This window comes from Parathielavia appendiculata, assembly GCF_033297405.1.
Source record: "Parathielavia appendiculata strain CBS 731.68 unplaced genomic scaffold N657scaffold_8, whole genome shotgun sequence".
Classification (NCBI taxonomy): Eukaryota; Fungi; Ascomycota; class Sordariomycetes; order Sordariales; family Chaetomiaceae; genus Parathielavia; species Parathielavia appendiculata.
The window spans coordinates 980,531-996,196 of NW_026944227.1; the positions used below are offsets into that span (position 1 = coordinate 980,531).

Genomic DNA, 15,666 nt, shown 5'->3' on the forward strand with positions numbered 1-15,666 from the left:
GTCCTAGGGTGGTAACCGTGGACAGCAGTGGTGTTTGAGTGCCGATGCTCTCTGCGCTGCGTAACGTTATTTCTCGCCGTCGTCGCGTCTTTTGGAAGGTCTGCGCACGTAAAGTCTAGTCACGTGGCCTTCTACTTCGCCATTTCTTTCTGCGGGCCGCGCGCGTTTTGTATTGGGTTTTCCACGAGAAATCGAAGGCCCACCAAGGCAAATGACCTGCAAGCACGGAGCCGAATTTGGCGGGGAAAATGAGGACCCGCCGGTTTTTGGCGGACCGAAAACCGGGTTTTTGGTACGCTCGGACCTGTGATACCATGCGATGCATCAATGACGGAGGCCGCGTTGTGCCCGAGCTTGGCAGGGATAACTATCGATAAAGCTGCTGTAAGATACAGTGTAATACTTATGTATGATACTTACAAACGGGCAGGCTCCAACAGCCAAAGGAGTTTCAGTCCGGCGCGGCAGGTGTTCCACTTGACTGTCTGGGTACAAGTACCGTATTTTCTTAGCCGATTGGGTTTTCACTAGCAGGGCGATTGGCTGAGGGACGCCCGCTGAGCGGAAAGAGAGGGGAAAGCGAAGGGAAAAGCCAATGTGGTAGAGGTAGCCCTGCTACTTGAAAACCCAATTGGTTGAGATAATACGGTACCTCTCCACTGACCTTGAAACCGTGTTGATGACGCCGAAGATGGCGCCATTGTCCACTGGAATCGGCATGCAGGTCATTGCCAATACCTAGGGCTGAAACTACCGAGGCAACGTGCAGAACCTGGAGACACTCGATTCACCCACTGATATTTCAAACTATCGCCCAGTGGATCGCAACAGCGGGCCGATCAAGTATCAGTCATGCCATTATCAGAGCGATATGGCCCGTGCAGACCCTCGTCGGACAATTCACTCAAAGTATCTAATCAATTTTCGAGGTTCTCAATCCCCTCTTCTACTACAAGACTCCTGTGGTGATGTCCCTAACCGCATTTGTCCGCATTGCAATGCGACAATTTCTAACAAATCATCCCCAGCTTCGAGGCGGTGGACCGCGACTGTCGGTTCGTACGGAGGTAGATCTCGCGGTCCGATGCTCAGCGAGTCTGATGGGGTCTGTGCTGCATTTCTTCGAGGGATGCAGGCTCGTGAGCACTGCAGAAGAGCCGGCGACTTGCAGCAGAAAAGAGCTGGCCTGGCGCAGTCTGGCCAGAAGAGTGGGTCGCCGCCGGAATTCCGCTCCGGACACTGCAGAGCAAATCAGAAGGCAGACGCAGGAACTTGAAAGCCAAAGCATTTACGAAATTGAAGTTGCGACTAAGGTTCCAGCCGGGTGCGCGAAAATGGATCTTTCTTGGTCCATCGCGGTGCAAGCGAGCTCGTTGCCTCCGAGAGGGTTCATTGAAACCACGCTGTGTTGGCTGCTCGGACTGCCAACACAGCAGACATGCAGCTGCTGCATCTCGAACCGCGGGAAAGTCGATCAACCGTGCCTTAACTGGCCCCCACCTAACGATACCAGTGCAGGAAGAACAGTGCAATCATCAACAAGATCTACCGTACACGGCCAACGGGATGCTTGATCTATCCAAGCTTGTTGCACAATGTCTCGATTCCTGAAGCCACCCGCGGTACGGCTATATCTCTGGTGAGACGGCATTGCATCACCTCGGGACGGATGTCAAGTACTCCGCACTGAGCATGCAAGGGACTCCTTCGGCGCTCACTGCGCAACACTCAACGCTGGTCAATCTCTCTTGACGTTGGACCAAGGTTTGAAGCCGAGCATGATGGACGGCGGTGGGCTGAGATTCGGTCCGTGCCTGCAGTTTGACCCCAACAAAGGGACCAAGCAGGGCTCGAGCCAAAAGAAGGAACGGTCCCTGCGCCGCAGCGGCAGGGGTCGCAAGGAGGAACTTGGGGAACGGCACAGGAAGCAACAACTGCAGTGGGGCGGCTACTCTGACCCCTCGACATCGGACAAGCTCCTGCTTGCACCTTCGGGCCAGGCTGACCTGCTCCGTACTTCCAGGTTCTTTCTTTTCCCCGTGCTGTTCTTTGGTTCGTCTTCATGCATTGACGCTCAACTTGCATTGCATCGTTCCAATGCCCTATTCGGGTCGACGCCAAGGCTGCATCGACTGGCCGGCATGGCATCCGTTTGCCTTGGCTTGCTCGAGACCCCTTGGCTTTGAATCTCGGGGGCCTGGAACCGACGGGCTTGTCAGAGCGCAGGGTCGTCTTCAAAGCACAGCACAACCAGACAAATAGCTTGTCTACATGTCTTTGACCTCTCGTGTATAAAAAAGACCTTCCAAGGCCGCGTGCCATCTGGGCTTGTGTAGTTTTCCCGTCAGTCGTACACAGAGTACTTGGAGGTTAGAAGGCTGAATCAATGCTCCGATTGACGTTCAATTTCCATTCTTAGCTCAGTCTAAGGTCCCGCTCCCCTATTTGCTTCAGAACAAGTACCTGGCCTCCGTCTGCGGGGTTGTAAAACTTCGCACCCACACACACTGGACTTTTTGGACCCGCCAAACCAGCTCTGTCGGAAACTTACTCCAAAAGATCTCGCTCATCATTCCTGTCGACACATTTCTCGCCGTCACGGATCGTCATAGAGGCGCAACCTAAACCGGAGCGGCGGAGCCCAATCACGTCTCACGTCTCACTGTTGCTTCATCGGTGAACTCCGCTAGTGCGCCATCTCGGCCGCAACATCACACAGCAGAGACGCCACAACAGCAGAGACTCTCGCCCTTGGCGTCGCTAGTCAGTCTCCAGCACACCGTCGCTTGGGCACTCTTGCATTACCGCGGGTAGCGGGTCGCAACCAAGCTGCCGGTAAATACCGGGCGCCACAGTCTTCACCTTGGCGAAAGCGCATGCACACACCGCATACAAAAGCGAGCAACAGGCCTCCTCGACGCACTCGAGACACGCCGCTTGCTTGACCTCAACGCTGCTGTGCCTTTTCCGTTCAATTCGTCTTCAGGAACCCCGACCACCGTGACGGGATAAGATGGCGGACCGCCATCCAACTCTCAAGCAGACCTTCGCCGACAGGGCCAGGACGGCCGCGCACCCGCTCACCCGCTACCTGTTCCGGTTGATGGACCTCAAGGCCTCGAACCTCTGCCTCAGCGCCGACGTGACCACGGCCCGGGAGCTCCTGACGCTGGCCGACAAGGTGGGCCCGTCCATCGTGGTGCTCAAGACGCACTACGACCTGATCTCGGGATGGGACTACAACCCGCAGACGGGCACCGGCGCCAAGCTGGCCGCCCTCGCGAGGAAGCACGGCTTCCTCATCTTCGAGGACCGCAAGTTTGTCGACATCGGCAAGACGGTCCAGATGCAATACACGGCCGGCACGGCGCGCATAATAGAGTGGGCCCACATCACCAACGCCAACATCGACGCCGGCAAGGACATGGTGCGGGCTTTGGCCGAGGCGGCCACCAAGTGGAAGGAGCGCATCCACTACGAGGTCAAGACGTCGGTCACGGTGGGCACGCCCGTGTCGGACCGTTTTGACGATTCGGATGCGCAGGAGCAGGCCCAAACTCGGCAGAGAGACGGTGGCAAAGGTGAGATGCTCGACGTCAGCGACCAGCACGAGAGGGACAACACAGACGTTGACGGCCGGAAAGGGAGCATCGTCTCCATTACGACGGTGACGCAGTCGTTCGAGCCTGCCGACTCGCCGCGCCTGACCAAGAGCCACCACGACCAGGGCGACGACGCAGTGTTCCCGGGCATCGAGGAGGCGCCCATGGACCGCGGCCTGCTGCTGCTGGCCCAGATGTCGTCCAAGGGCTGCCTCATGACCAGGGAGTACACGCAGGCCTGCGTCGAGGCGGCGCGCGAGCACAAGGGCTTCGTCATGGGCTACGTCTCGCAGGAGGCGCTCAACTCGGCGCCCGACGACACCTTCATCCACATGACGCCGGGCTGCAAGCTGCCGCCGCCAGGCGAGGAGGAGAACGGCCAGGTTGAAGGCGACGGCCTCGGGCAGCAGTACAACACGCCGAGTAGACTCATCACCATCTGCGGCACCGACATCATCATTGTCGGGCGCGGCATCATCGAGGCCGCCGACCCGCCGTCGGAGGCCGAGCGGTACAGGAGAAGAGGCTGGAAGGCGTACCTGGGGCGTCTGGCGTAGTGCCGGGCGGACTCGAGCGTATCCATCATAATCCATAACGGATTCACCCACGGAGAGCGGGAAGATTGGGACACAGCAAACACGCGGGATACGGCTGTTAAAAGCAAATTTAAGAGTGATTCAGCGCGCTTCTATACATCTAGGCGATGAGGAAATTCACGGCGGATTAATGAGGAAGCAGGCGGTTTACCGCGATATAGAGCTGCTGATGGGTATCTCGGCGCTGTACAATACCGACCCGAGATCAGGAGAACAAAGGCTTTGCAGCATGTTGCGTTGCTCGTCTTATATACATTTCTTCACCCTAGGTTGCGATCCGAAGGCCACCCAGCTACTTAGTGGCCAAAACTTACTTGTGCCAAGCGTTCTGTACGGGGCTGGATCCGGCTCGGTCTGCCCACAATGCCGTCTCGCCGGTCTTTAACGGACAGGGCCGGAGCACGCGTTGGAGTCGGTAACGGCCCCACGATACAAGTCAATCCTGGTTGGTTTGTTGGCGCGGAACTTGGGTATCTTGGGTATGAACATTAATACCTCCGCGTCTTTTAAGGTAACCCTGTTTTGACTTATTCTTTCTTTCCTCCTCTTCCTCTTTCTCAGTATCTTGAGCATTTTCTTTCCTCTTCTCTTACTTCTCATCTTTCTTATTCCAATATTTTTTTCTTCTATGTTCTTTTCTCATGTTCCTTGATTTCTCTCATCTCATTGATGTCAGGGCTGGATTGTAATCCGTACCAAGGCTTGCGAATGGGCCTTGTCCGTCCCCGGCCTGGCCCGCTTCTGGATGCTGACCAATCTCCTGCGCCATCATATTCGGATCCATGCCCGTCCTGCCAACAGTGATCCCCCGATTGAGCGCCCATTTCACGATCTTGGTCTTCACGTCTTGATTATGGTCACGACGTCGACTTACACAGGCATCTCGTTTTCGCCAGTAAGAATTCTGGCTGCTGAGTTGCCGACATTAATACCGCCGCATTCCATGTCTTCAACAAGTCCCGAAGAGGGCTCGCCTGGTGTCGGCGCGACCTGGAACGATGCCAAAGTGTTAGAAAAGCAAGAGGCTCGGCCGCCACCCCGGAAGCGGAGAAGAATCGTAATCTCATGCATCGAATGTCATCGGCGAAAACAAAAGGTCCCACCGCCCCGTTTCCTTTCTCCTTCCTCAGAGAGAGCTAACAGCGCCCCTCAGTGTGATCGCGGGTTACCGTGCGCTAACTGCGTATCGCGCAACAAGCAGAGCGCATGCCGATATGAGACGGGCGCGCCCACCGCCAAAAAGCACGGCAGCCTGGCCACCGCCGGCGCGTCGTCGTCTGCCCCTGACGACAGCAAGACTGCCTCTGCTGCTCAAAATCATAACCATGACCATGACCCTCCTCCCACCAGCACCGTCACCAAAGCAGAATCCTTCGGCTACTCCCACACCGGCGCCAACACGCTGGGCTTCCTCCACCACATCGAAACCAGCACCTCCATCAACAACCCTCGTTCCCCAACCTCACCCACCCTCACGTCCGCAGCCCTCGCCTCCCCGGACACCGCCAAGGACTCATGGACCATTCGTGACCGCTACAGGTCGCTTATCCGGCAACTGCCTCCGCGCAGCGCCATCGAGAAGCTCGCGGCCTTGTACTTCTCCGAGTTTGGCTGGCAGTATGGCGTTCTCGACGAAGACCTGTTTGCTGCGCAACTGAGCGAGTGGTATCGTCTGCCGTTCAGCTTGCTGGCGGCGGGCGGACCGGGCCCGGCGGCCTTGAATCCTGAGATGAGGGCTTTTCCGGCGGTCGTATTGCAGGTTTGTGCCGTGGCGCTGTTGGTGGTTGATGATAATGATGGTGACGAAGGGTTGGAAGGGCTCAAGTATGCAGGGGGGATGACGTTTGAGGATCTGGCGAGGGAGTATAGTGATGGTGGGGTGGAGGTTTTGAGAGTGTTGGGGAAGAGGGGGATGGGGTTGAATAATGTCGTGGCCGGATGGCTGAGATGTGGCTGGTTGAAGTACGCCGGCTTGGTGACTGAGTCGGTAGGTTGCATCAAAATGTCCCGGGGAAAGGTTCGTTCGGAAGGGGGTGTAAGCTGACCGCGGCAGTGGCATGCAATCGGCTCTGCAATACGCGACGCGCAGGAGATTGGACTGCACAGGGACAGCCTCGACCCCAAACCTAGGGGCGAGGGAGCTGAAGGTGTCCTGGAAAACCAATGGGAGGTGGAGCGGCGGAGGAAAACTTGGTTGATGCTAGCCCAGTGGGATATTCACATGGCATCGGTTCTCGGCCGCCCGACAAACATCAACCTGAGCATGGCACCGCCATCGCTGCCCGTCGACGCCCCCGTCCCCAAGGACCGCTCCAAAACGCCTGTCCGCCCCAGAGGGGAGTCCGACCCCCCCACGCCCCTGACCCGAGCAATCTGGTCACACCATCTGATGAGCCCCCTGAAAGAGATCATTGAGCTGGAGAAGGAGGGGCCCTGCCCGAAGGACTTTACAAGGGTCGACCGACTGCACAACCAGCTATTGGAGCTCGACGCCAGGACACCTTCATACTTTCGGATGCAGAACCCGGACACGCGGTTTGACGACTTGCCTGAGTGCCGCGTCTGGCTCCCGATGGTGAGGGTGATGTTGCCGCAGCTGACGAACCTCGAGCTGATGGCGCTGCATCGGCCCTACATCTTTACCCGTCCTAAGAGCAGGACCGAGGCGCTCAAAGCGAGTTTGGCTATGCTGCATGCACAAAAGCTGCACTTCATGGCGCTCAAGCCGCAGCTGTACAAGACGTGCGCATCTCTTTCGGGAGTTTGTTTTGGTACTGGCGTGACTGACAGGCTCTAGGTTCTCCCTCTTTTTTGGCACCTTCGACGCCATCGTGCTGATGGCATCCATCTACATCCTATTTCCCAAGGAGCATCCCGAACTGGTGCGGGACGCGCTGCAGCACTTCCAGTGGGCGGTGCAGCGATTCGAGGCCATGTCGCAGCGCAACCCGCTGGCCAAGGCGGCCTTGGGCGTGCTTCATGCCATCTACATGCGACTGAAGAAATCACTGGGGATTTCGGCCAGTCGTCCGGCTGGAATCACCAACGGCCGCCTTACTGGCTCTTCTCGGGATACCGCTGCCAATGATATATCCAGCACGGTAGACGCCAGTTTTAACCCTTCCCAGTCTACGGACTCCAAATCGAGTCTCAGCATATTCACACCGCCCACCACGGAAGACGAGTTCTCCCCTCCTCAGATATCGCAGACGAGCGGAGTGCTTCAGCGGGAGGGCAACGCCGCGCCATCCTTCAACTTTAACCTGGACCCCGACCTCTTCGCCGGCAGCAACACCTCCAACAGCGACGGCCAGCTCGACTGGAATCCGCCAAATGACTTTGACTGGGCCAGCGTGCAGCCCATCTACGCCACCAGCGACCTGCTTTATCACGATCTGATGGGGAGCTCGACGGTGGCGGCCGTTGATTCGGGATGGGATTATCAGAATCTGTGCCCGACTCTGGTCCGAAGGAACGGCTTGGGGTATGGTGACAATGCGGACGGCTTGCCGTTGACGGCCGGGGAGGGCGTGGGCATGGGCGTGGGCATGGGCGCCGCGGAAGGCGGAGGAGGAGAGCTTCCAGCGGCCTGTCGGTTTCAGGGGGATTTCGGGGACGATAGCGTTTGGAGTCTGCTGAATCAGTATACCCCTTTCTGAGGGCCGGCCCTCTAGGGGGAAGCCCTGGAAACCAACCACCGCAAGGGTATCGAGAACATTACGTGATGTTTTTTCTCCTGGGTACCGTCGGCCAACCATGCCGCCTTCCTGGAACCATGAGGGAGTGCCCCGCCGCCCACTTTGCCCAGCTAGATCCAGGCGGCCCGTGGAAGTCCAGGCCTGGTTTGCTTGTTACCTTAGCGTGGAACTTGGAAAAGAAAAGGACAATCTACCTATAGTTAGGGAGTAAGTATCCGAGCTTCCATTCTTCTTTTCACATGCTCTAATTCTTGAATTCTTCTCTATTTCTTACTTCTTGCCTTCCTTATTCTCTGATATTCCCTTTCATTTTTTTAACCCTTTCTTCCTTTATAATTCCTCTTCTTTTTATCTCTCTCAACTTGTTTTCCTTCTACTTATGAGAAAGGAAGTGGAAGAGGAGAAAGTGAGAGTGAAAGTAGAGGTAGATGAAGGTTGCTATTTCAGTTGCGTGCCTATATTAAGTTCCGTGCTAACAAGCCAGGGTTGAATTGTATAATACCTAGCCATGCATTTAAAGGCCATGCCAGCCCGTCTGGGACCTGGGCGGCCTGTGCCGCATTTCTCGGGAGTAAGGACTCCACGCTCGATGAGACAATATGACCGCGTCTGTTGGTCCTAACAGTGCTCACCTACTTGGGACCGATATTGAAGACAACATTGCCGAAAGAGACGGAGACAGCGTAGGTTACGAGAGAGCCCTTGGGCCTCACGCAAACAGACACTCACTCAACCCATACAGCCATACATAGCATGTAGCTACCCTCTCCGCAAATGAGTTGAATAGAGGTACCAGCGCCAGCGCCAATCCCATGACCCAAGGTATCAATTAAACAGGTAAAATGAAAATCATCAAATGCCCACATTTGACCTCTTCCCTAGCCAATGCCATCCTGTTTTGAGGCGCGGGAGAGCCAGGAACGACCACAGGCGAAAGACGCTCAGCCGGTTACTTCACTCCGTGCTATGTCCCTGCTGTGCTGATCCGGTCAGATTTGAAATCCAACGTCCAAGCACAGCAAGAACCCGCGAGGACGTATGTCGATTAGCACCAGCCCTGTTCGCCACGCTCCTATGCGAACCGTCCAACGCAGTGCCACTATGCAACCCCGCCCTCTTGATAACTCTTCCGTTTTGATTCATCCCGGCTCTCGATCGCCATAACCATCCATGTCCTAACCTGCTAGGCTGGGCCTAGTTCAACCCCTCGACCCCTCCGATACCGCCGTAGCCGTAGCCGTTGCCGCAGCAGGACTAGCACCAGCAGTGTTCCCAGAAACAGGACTAGTACCACTCTCACCAGCAGTTGAAGCAGCTATAGCAGCCTGCAGAGTCTCGAACAACTTAGTATCGTGGTCAGGAGGCGTGGAATGGTGGTTGGGCGGTATTGGCGGTGGTGCCAAGGGTAAGGGTTGGGATACGCTTTGTGGTGGTGGAGGTGGGGGAGGAGCCGAAGAAGGAGCAGGAGCTTGGGACTGTTGCTGTGTCTGTATCTGTGTCTGTGTCTGCGATAAGGATTGTTGTGGTGGTGGTAACCCTGTCGCCTGTGCTGCCACGGGGGTTTGGGGAATTGCTTGGGGTTGGGCCTGGGCCTGAGCGGGTGTTCGCGATGGGTCCGGTTGCGGCTGTGCTTGCCGCTGTTGTTGCGATTGGGGTTGTTGCTGCTGTTGAGTTTGTGATGAAGTTCGAGGTGGGGCTTGCGGTTGCAGTTGCAGTTGCGGTTGGGGCTGCTGCTGGACTTGTGGTTGATGCTGTGGAAGTGGCAGCCGCTGCTGTTGTTGTTGTTGTTGTGGCATCGGCATCGACAATTTTCGCACCTCTTGTGGGCGCGGTTGCTGAAACTGCTGGGTCTGCTGATATTGCTGCTGGGTTGGTGGCCTTGGCTGCTGAGGTTGTGTACCCGGTTGCTGCTGCAACGCTGGCAACGGGGTTCTGCCTTGTTGCACGGTGGTGCCCGGCGCCGGCGCCGGCTGAATTGGCGGAAATGCCGAGACCTTCGGCAGCGAGCTCTGGTCTGATAGCTCCGTTTTGATCCGTGGCGGGCCCGGCATTGCGGGCATCGTGGTACCATTGCCGGCTGTCACATGGGCAGCATGTGTGGTTGTCCCAACACCTGTTCCCCCAAGCCCGAGGGTAGTCGGGCTGGTTCGCTTCGAAGGGGACGGGGCGATCGGGGTGTTTCCGATGGGGTGGTGGTTGTTCTGCAGGCCACTTGCTAACGTCATGATGCCCTGGATCCTGGCCTGCTCCTCTTCCAGATTCATGCGAGCCTTTTCCTCTGCCTCCTTGCGGGCTGCCTGACCCGGTGCCCGGGTCTTCAGCTCCCCCGTCACGCTCTGGAGGTAGTAGGGCATCTCCGAATTCGTCTTGAGGAAGAAGAGCTTCAAATTCCTCGCCTTGTCCTTCAATTGGACCTGTGTCCGGTCTTTGAGGATATCGGAGATGGTTCCGTTTTGCCCAAACAGCGAGAGGATCTGGCTCCAGTGCGGCCCCTTGACCATGTCAAGCCCGGCCATGAGCGCCTTCTCTTCTTCAGGGGTCCAGGGTCTCCGCGTCGAGTGCAGGCCTTCACGCCGCGTCGTGTTGGAAGACTTGGCAACGGCCGCTTGCCGAGCCTTCTCATACAAGGCTGCTGTGGGCATGGATTGGTTGGGCGGCAGCACATCCCCACCTGTTCCCATAGAACCCATAGAAGGCGAAGCCTGCATATACGCTTGATATACTGGATGGATCATGGATTGGGAGTTTGTCGCTGAATTGCAATGTTAGCTTTCCAGCATGGAAACTTGACGGCACGAACAGCTTACCAGTATTGGGTGAATGCGCTGACGCTGAGAGATTTGGGAGCCCGTGAGTGGGGATGTCGAGCTCGCTTTTCAGCTTCTCTGAGATCAACGAAGCCAAGTTCTTAGAATCGAAATCAGGAAGTCCTGTCGAGCTAGGCTGATTTGCCGCCGGTTCCTTCAGCTCGGGAAGGTGAGTTGATAGCGACTCTTCGATCAGTTTCTTTAGGTCTAGATCATCGTTCTCTGCAGAACCGAGTTGCTTTGCGACCCCGTTCGAACCGGTTCCATTCGAGAGGGCGTCCTTCCCTTGCCCATGGTCCCCTTCAGCCTGAGCAAGGTGAGATGTGGCAGACTGCAACAGAGCGGCTAGACTGTCGTGCTCCTCATGCTGTGCGCCGTTTGGATCTTGGGAAATCGCGGTATCGTCCTCATTCAGGGGGATGTTTACTCCGTACTTCTCAGCGTAGTCCACAACGATGGCGAGGTGACTCTGTAAGAAGATGCTTAAGCTCTCGGCAAAGTTTTCGGGGGCCGATGCGTCCTCGAGAGTTTCTGTCACAGTTAGGCGGCTTCTGGGGTCAATATCGCGGACCACTTACTTTTAATGGACTCGTCAGCGGCGCTCTGCACCAGCTGCTCCCTCCTCTCCCGAACCCTGGCGACGAGCGCTTCCTCATCGGCGTTCAGGAGGATATCCCCGCTACGCTGCTTCAAAGACTCGTCAATATTGACAGGGAACACTGTATCCAGAAGCTGCGAGAGCGGCTGGGAATGGTCGTGCTTATTGAGGGCATTCAGCAACAGGCGTGTCTTGAGAGAGACGAGCAAGTCGGTCAGAGGCGCCTTGTACTCTCCATCTTCGGGGATGAAGATGGAGAAAAAGGCATCGTGTACGTCCTGACACGGTACGTCGTGCGCCCCAAAAGCACTCGCGGCTGTTGCGGCCAGATTCGACATGCGTAGTGTCTCGCGGTCTTCCGAGTCGGCAATCTCCAGCTCGTCTGCAGAGAGCAGAGGCGAGTCGGAAAAAGCCCTTCTCGTCGCCCGAAACATGTCCCTCAGCATGTCGTAGGCTTTGCGAAACTCGGAGTCAGGATCGCCTAGGAGGGTCTCTGTCTCGGCCCGGGCCTGCTGGGACAGCCTGAGCAAGATTTGAACCGCAATGTTGCCCAGGACCGGAAGGCTCATGGAGCGCATGACGTAGAAGGGGTTGCTCGAAGCCTTCATAAACTTGTTCTCAGCCCTTTCAGCTTCAAGTGTCGGGCTCACCGGAGCGGCTGGCTGCGCCACGTCGGCATCTTGCATGATAATATTTCCGCCTGTCGGATCCGTATGCTGATCGAGACTGGCAAGGGCATCGTTGAGCATGGCCGCAAGGTCAAGACCGGGCGCTCCCGTGATGATGGCTGAGTTCGGCCCCGTCTCATCCGTCTTCTGTCGCTTACTGTTTGCCTCATCAAGGCCGTCTGGGCTCCTGGGGCGTTTAGGAGAACGCGCTCCGTTTACGTCGCTGGAAGCAGGCACAGGCGCGGGCGGCGAGGGCTGTTGGGGTGCCAGATCGGTCGTAGAAGCCGCAAGGCCCTGCGCCAGCGATTGGGCCGTGAAGTTCGGCTCTGGCACCAAGGGCGGTTCGGGAATCGATGAAACAGGAGCGGGTAAGGAGGAAGTCGCAGTCACAGTCGTATCAGGAGCTGAAGCTGGAGCAAGGGGTGTCGGAGTTTGGATCGAAGCGGTTCCCGGAATTGGGGTTGAGGTTGGCGTCGCTCTCGAAGCGGCGGGCGGAGGCAGGGCAGGAGCTGTAGGAGCGGGAGAAGGCGGAGTAAGGAGAGACGGCGGGACAGAAGGAGCAGGTAGAGGGTCGGATGGAGTTTCTTGAGCTGGCTGTTGTCCTTGCAATTCGCGCTGGGCCGGACGTTTGGGCGTGTCTGCTTCAGTCGTGGCAAGCCCGCTTAGACCAGGCTGTGACATGCCCAGGGCGGCAAGAAGCTCGGCTTCTAATTCCGTCGCATCGGCCATGGCGGGCAAATCGGGGTTGCGATGCCCATTGAGCTGAGGTTGGTGGTTGTCGGCCGAGCCCGGGGAGTCTTGGAGCTGCGGGGCAATCCTCGGTTCGGGCCTCGTGGAGCGGCAGCGATAGCGGTAATGTCGGTTGTAGATGGGATTACAAGTCTTCTGGTTTGTGATTTAGCCGTCTTTTACAATGGGCACCAAGACAAGGGTGTCGTTGCTGCGGCGAGGGAGCTTGATGACCAGAGGCTGGAGATAGCAGACGGTCTCGGCATGTCGGAGAAAATTTCAAGCCCTACCGATGAGCCCCAGCTCCCCGATACACATTCCGCTGGAACCCGGAAAATCACAGCAGGAGCCCAAAACCACCTAACCTCCAAGGAGCGAATTTGATGCATTGGACTGATGGGGCTGCTGAACTTTTGGCCTGTCCAACCTGCTCCTTTCCTTTGATTGCAGTACGGATATGGAGCTAGAAGTTTCCTCCGAACGCTGGCAAGGGCCTGAGTCATTGGCACACTGTGCTTGGGAAGCGGACGGCATAGGTATGAGGCGAGGCAACTTCGACTCCTGCTACATACGGTCGTCAAGCTGTAGAGAACTCAAAATTTGTCCGATCCCTCCAAGATACCGGTAATCAGAGCTACCGAACTTGATCTCCTTGCCCATACAATCTGTAAACCTCCTCTAAGGTGGTCGGAGTTGGATTCGTCCCGATGGCCGATATCTCAGCGGTCAGGGTTAGGGCTCAATTCGTCCCGCTTTACCTCCCAGGTTTCTAGGTTGCTGAGAAAGTCATGAATTGGCCACATGCAGTCGGTGCGGCATGCTGAAGGATATCTAGCTGCGATGCGTGCGGCCGTGAGAACTTGCGCCAACTGAAGCGGGATTACTCTCGTCTGGTCCCGCGCACGGGACCGGACAAGTGACCGGGCATACTCATATACATGCTCAACGTCGCACCTAATTACGATCCATTCGACGACGCGAAGCACCGAAGCTGGCTCGCTAATTTCGTCATTGAGCTAATGAGACACGCAGAACACTGAATTAGCCAAGAGGTATGCTACTTAGGTGTCATCGATCAAAGATATGTAATATCTTCACGACGAGTGTTGACACAATGCCGCAGAACTTCTGTCTCGAAACATGGGTGTTTTCTTTCTCCAAGTGCCCCTTGATAACGAGGTCTTTACCGACCTTGATGCATCCCGTCATGCAATACGGCGAAAGACAACGGAATCATCTACATGAAGACTTCCCGAGTGTCAATCTCCGCTAAAAGTTCGAACCCCCACACTGGATCGAGCGGGCATTGTTGAACCAGTAAGCCGGGAAGTCGGCCTTCCTGGGCTCGTACCACTGCCGGATATCGGCCAGTCCGGACGGGAAGATGGTCTGCGAGCGGAAGTTGCCCTGCGTGTCCCAGCAGTCGCCAGGCTTGACGGTAAAGGTGCAGACAATATCTAGCTTGCAGTTAGTTGCCGGGTTCTGCGTCTACTGCGGAGGATGACCTACTGTCAGGTATCCAGATGGAGCCGAGGGTCTGCCAAGGAATTGTACCGCAATCGTTTACCTTGTAGTAAGTGAGGGACATGGACGGGCCGGTGTAGTTGCTGTACCAGTGGCTCGAGTCAGCGGATGCTGGTGCGATGTCTTTTAGGGCGGTGGCTCACGGTCCGGCCCAGATCCAGATGGTGTTGGGAGCGCGTGCAACAATCTGGCTCAGAATAAGCCGTCAGAACAGACAGTCGGATAGTTGGAACACACCTCGGCGGCGTGAGCAGGGAGCTCTCCCTTGGACTCCGGTGTGGGTGCAGCAAAACCGGCTGGGAAGGCGAGGGCAGGAAGCAAGAGAAGCAAGCTCTTGAACGAAACCATTTTGGCTGAGCTTGAAAAGTGGAATGAATTCTGTCCTTGTCGGTGAGCTGGTCAATGTTGGAACTATCTACCCCAGATGATGTTCGACGCCGTGGTTTTTATATCTTTTGTCCTGGTCACTTCCACACTCTCTTACGGGACTGAGCGTCGCCTGGTCCGCCATGCGTTTCGGTGTTGGCTTTCGTGCTAATGCAGCCTCCTGGATTGCCCGGCCCGTCCCGCCAGGCGACCAACCTTTCTGTCGCCGCCTATGAGTAAGCGACAGAATAGGCGAGGTCTTGTCGTGGACTCATGAGTAAGCGACAACCTATGCAGGCGACTCGTGGCGGATCTTTGCAGAAAGAGGGCAGCAAAATTGCTGTTGCCTGAATTAAACGACTGGAGCCCAGCGCATACGGTATCTCGCTACCATCTATTGAGCACCTCTGCATCAGGTATGAAGGGCTCGACTCGGCTTTGCGTAGGCGTGCTCGTACAGCTGCACGTGTGAACATTGCTCCCAATCTTGAGCACGTCTGCATGTTCCCGCTCCCTGGCAGCGAATGCCTGGTGTTGTATGCCTCTGGCCGTCTTCTAAGTCTGTCCCTTTCCCCCCTTCTCCGCGAGATCTAATAGTGTGGTTCAAGTCTCGGTTTTCTTCCTGCACTTCAGACCTTCGGATTGCGGACACATCCATGATGCAAGAGGACGTCGCTAGCTGTTGATGGTACCAAGTTCCATCTCAAAGTACACCTCTTGAGTTCACTCGATTTCAAGTCACGATTCAGATCGTTAAGTTCATTGAATACATGTAAGGTAGGTGGTTGCTTTCCCTGAATTCATGACCTGCCAGTGTCCCAGACAGATCCCGACCTGTTCTATTTCAATTGACCAGTGAGGCAGCAAGAAAACATCCGCGACAAGGCATGGGATCGCACCTTCTACACTTATGCCTTTCCGACGGAAAAGGGCGATCGCTTCCCGCTGACTTGATTTACCCGCCTTGGTAGAATTCCATCTCATCATACATATCTATTCTTCTGATTTTGGTTCCCTCCCACTCCGTCACCCAATCAAGCAAACATTTAATCGTTAGAACTGCCTCTTTGGCATCAAC

At 56.3% G+C, this 15,666-nt stretch overlaps 6 protein-coding genes across 6 annotated transcripts; 3 read left to right on the plus strand and 3 right to left on the minus strand.

The window, feature by feature from the left end:
* Positions 1-840: 840 nt before the first annotated feature.
* N657DRAFT_646632 (uncharacterized protein) lies at positions 841-1,914 on the plus strand. Its single transcript, XM_062793158.1, has one exon. It carries the CDS (start codon positions 969-971, stop codon positions 1,572-1,574), a length of 606 nt encoding a protein of 201 aa, XP_062646644.1. The 5' UTR covers positions 841-968; the 3' UTR covers positions 1,575-1,914.
* On the minus strand, positions 1,652-2,647 carry N657DRAFT_483151 (uncharacterized protein). Its single transcript, XM_062787584.1, has one exon. The coding sequence runs from the start codon at positions 2,320-2,322 to the stop codon at positions 1,729-1,731; it is 594 nt and encodes a 197-aa protein (XP_062646645.1). The 5' UTR covers positions 2,323-2,647; the 3' UTR covers positions 1,652-1,728.
* A 366-nt stretch (positions 2,648-3,013) lies between these two features.
* On the plus strand, positions 3,014-4,159 carry N657DRAFT_575516 (orotidine 5'-phosphate decarboxylase; the record flags this gene model as incomplete). Its single annotated transcript, XM_062789111.1, has 2 exons — positions 3,014-3,572; positions 3,627-4,159. 2 exons carry the CDS (start codon positions 3,014-3,016, stop codon positions 4,157-4,159), a joined length of 1,092 nt encoding a protein of 363 aa, XP_062646646.1.
* Positions 4,160-5,141: 982 nt separating this feature from the next.
* Positions 5,142-7,857, plus strand: N657DRAFT_575086 (uncharacterized protein; the record flags this gene model as incomplete). The annotated part of the gene is made up of 4 exons (XM_062789078.1): positions 5,142-5,294; positions 5,352-6,185; positions 6,252-6,940; positions 6,996-7,857. The coding sequence occupies 4 exons, from the start codon at positions 5,142-5,144 to the stop codon at positions 7,855-7,857; spliced, it is 2,538 nt and encodes an 845-aa protein (XP_062646647.1).
* Positions 7,858-9,064: 1,207 nt separating this feature from the next.
* N657DRAFT_483077 (uncharacterized protein) lies at positions 9,065-12,787 on the minus strand. The gene is made up of 3 exons (XM_062787583.1): positions 11,282-12,787; positions 10,704-11,234; positions 9,065-10,648 (listed from the first exon to the last, which is right to left on the minus strand). Exons 1-3 carry the CDS (start codon positions 12,696-12,698, stop codon positions 9,096-9,098), a joined length of 3,501 nt encoding a protein of 1,166 aa, XP_062646648.1. The 5' UTR covers positions 12,699-12,787; the 3' UTR covers positions 9,065-9,095.
* Positions 12,788-13,514: 727 nt separating this feature from the next.
* N657DRAFT_598735 (uncharacterized protein) lies at positions 13,515-14,575 on the minus strand. The gene is made up of 4 exons (XM_062790046.1): positions 14,460-14,575; positions 14,366-14,409; positions 14,208-14,305; positions 13,515-14,155 (listed from the first exon to the last, which is right to left on the minus strand). Exons 1-4 carry the CDS (start codon positions 14,568-14,570, stop codon positions 13,968-13,970), a joined length of 441 nt encoding a protein of 146 aa, XP_062646649.1. The 5' UTR covers positions 14,571-14,575; the 3' UTR covers positions 13,515-13,967.
* Positions 14,576-15,666: the final 1,091 nt, after the last annotated feature.

What these genes read in the sequence shown, in the direction of transcription:
- N657DRAFT_483151 (XM_062787584.1), bottom strand. Translation starts at nt 2,322, where the DNA reads ATGGCACGCGGCCTTGGAAGGTCTTTTTTATACACGAGAGGTCAAAGA.
- N657DRAFT_483077 (XM_062787583.1), bottom strand. Translation starts at nt 12,698, where the DNA reads ATGGCCGATGCGACGGAATTAGAAGCCGAGCTTCTTGCCGCCCTGGGC. An exon ending in CGCTGACGAGTCCATTAAAA is followed by an intron (nt 11,235 to 11,281) that starts GTAAGTGGTCCG and finishes TAACTGTGACAG; the next exon opens with AAACTCTCGAGGACGCATCG. An exon ending in AGCGCATTCACCCAATACTG is followed by an intron (nt 10,649 to 10,703) that starts GTAAGCTGTTCG and finishes ATTGCAATTCAG; the next exon opens with CGACAAACTCCCAATCCATG.
- N657DRAFT_646632 (XM_062793158.1), top strand. Translation starts at nt 969, where the DNA reads ATGTCCCTAACCGCATTTGTCCGCATTGCAATGCGACAATTTCTAACA.
- N657DRAFT_598735 (XM_062790046.1), bottom strand. Translation starts at nt 14,570, where the DNA reads ATGGTTTCGTTCAAGAGCTTGCTTCTCTTGCTTCCTGCCCTCGCCTTC. An exon ending in TCCCTGCTCACGCCGCCGAG is followed by an intron (nt 14,410 to 14,459) that starts GTGTGTTCCAAC and finishes ATTCTGAGCCAG; the next exon opens with ATTGTTGCACGCGCTCCCAA. An exon ending in ATCTGGATCTGGGCCGGACC is followed by an intron (nt 14,306 to 14,365) that starts GTGAGCCACCGC and finishes CCACTGGTACAG; the next exon opens with CAACTACACCGGCCCGTCCA.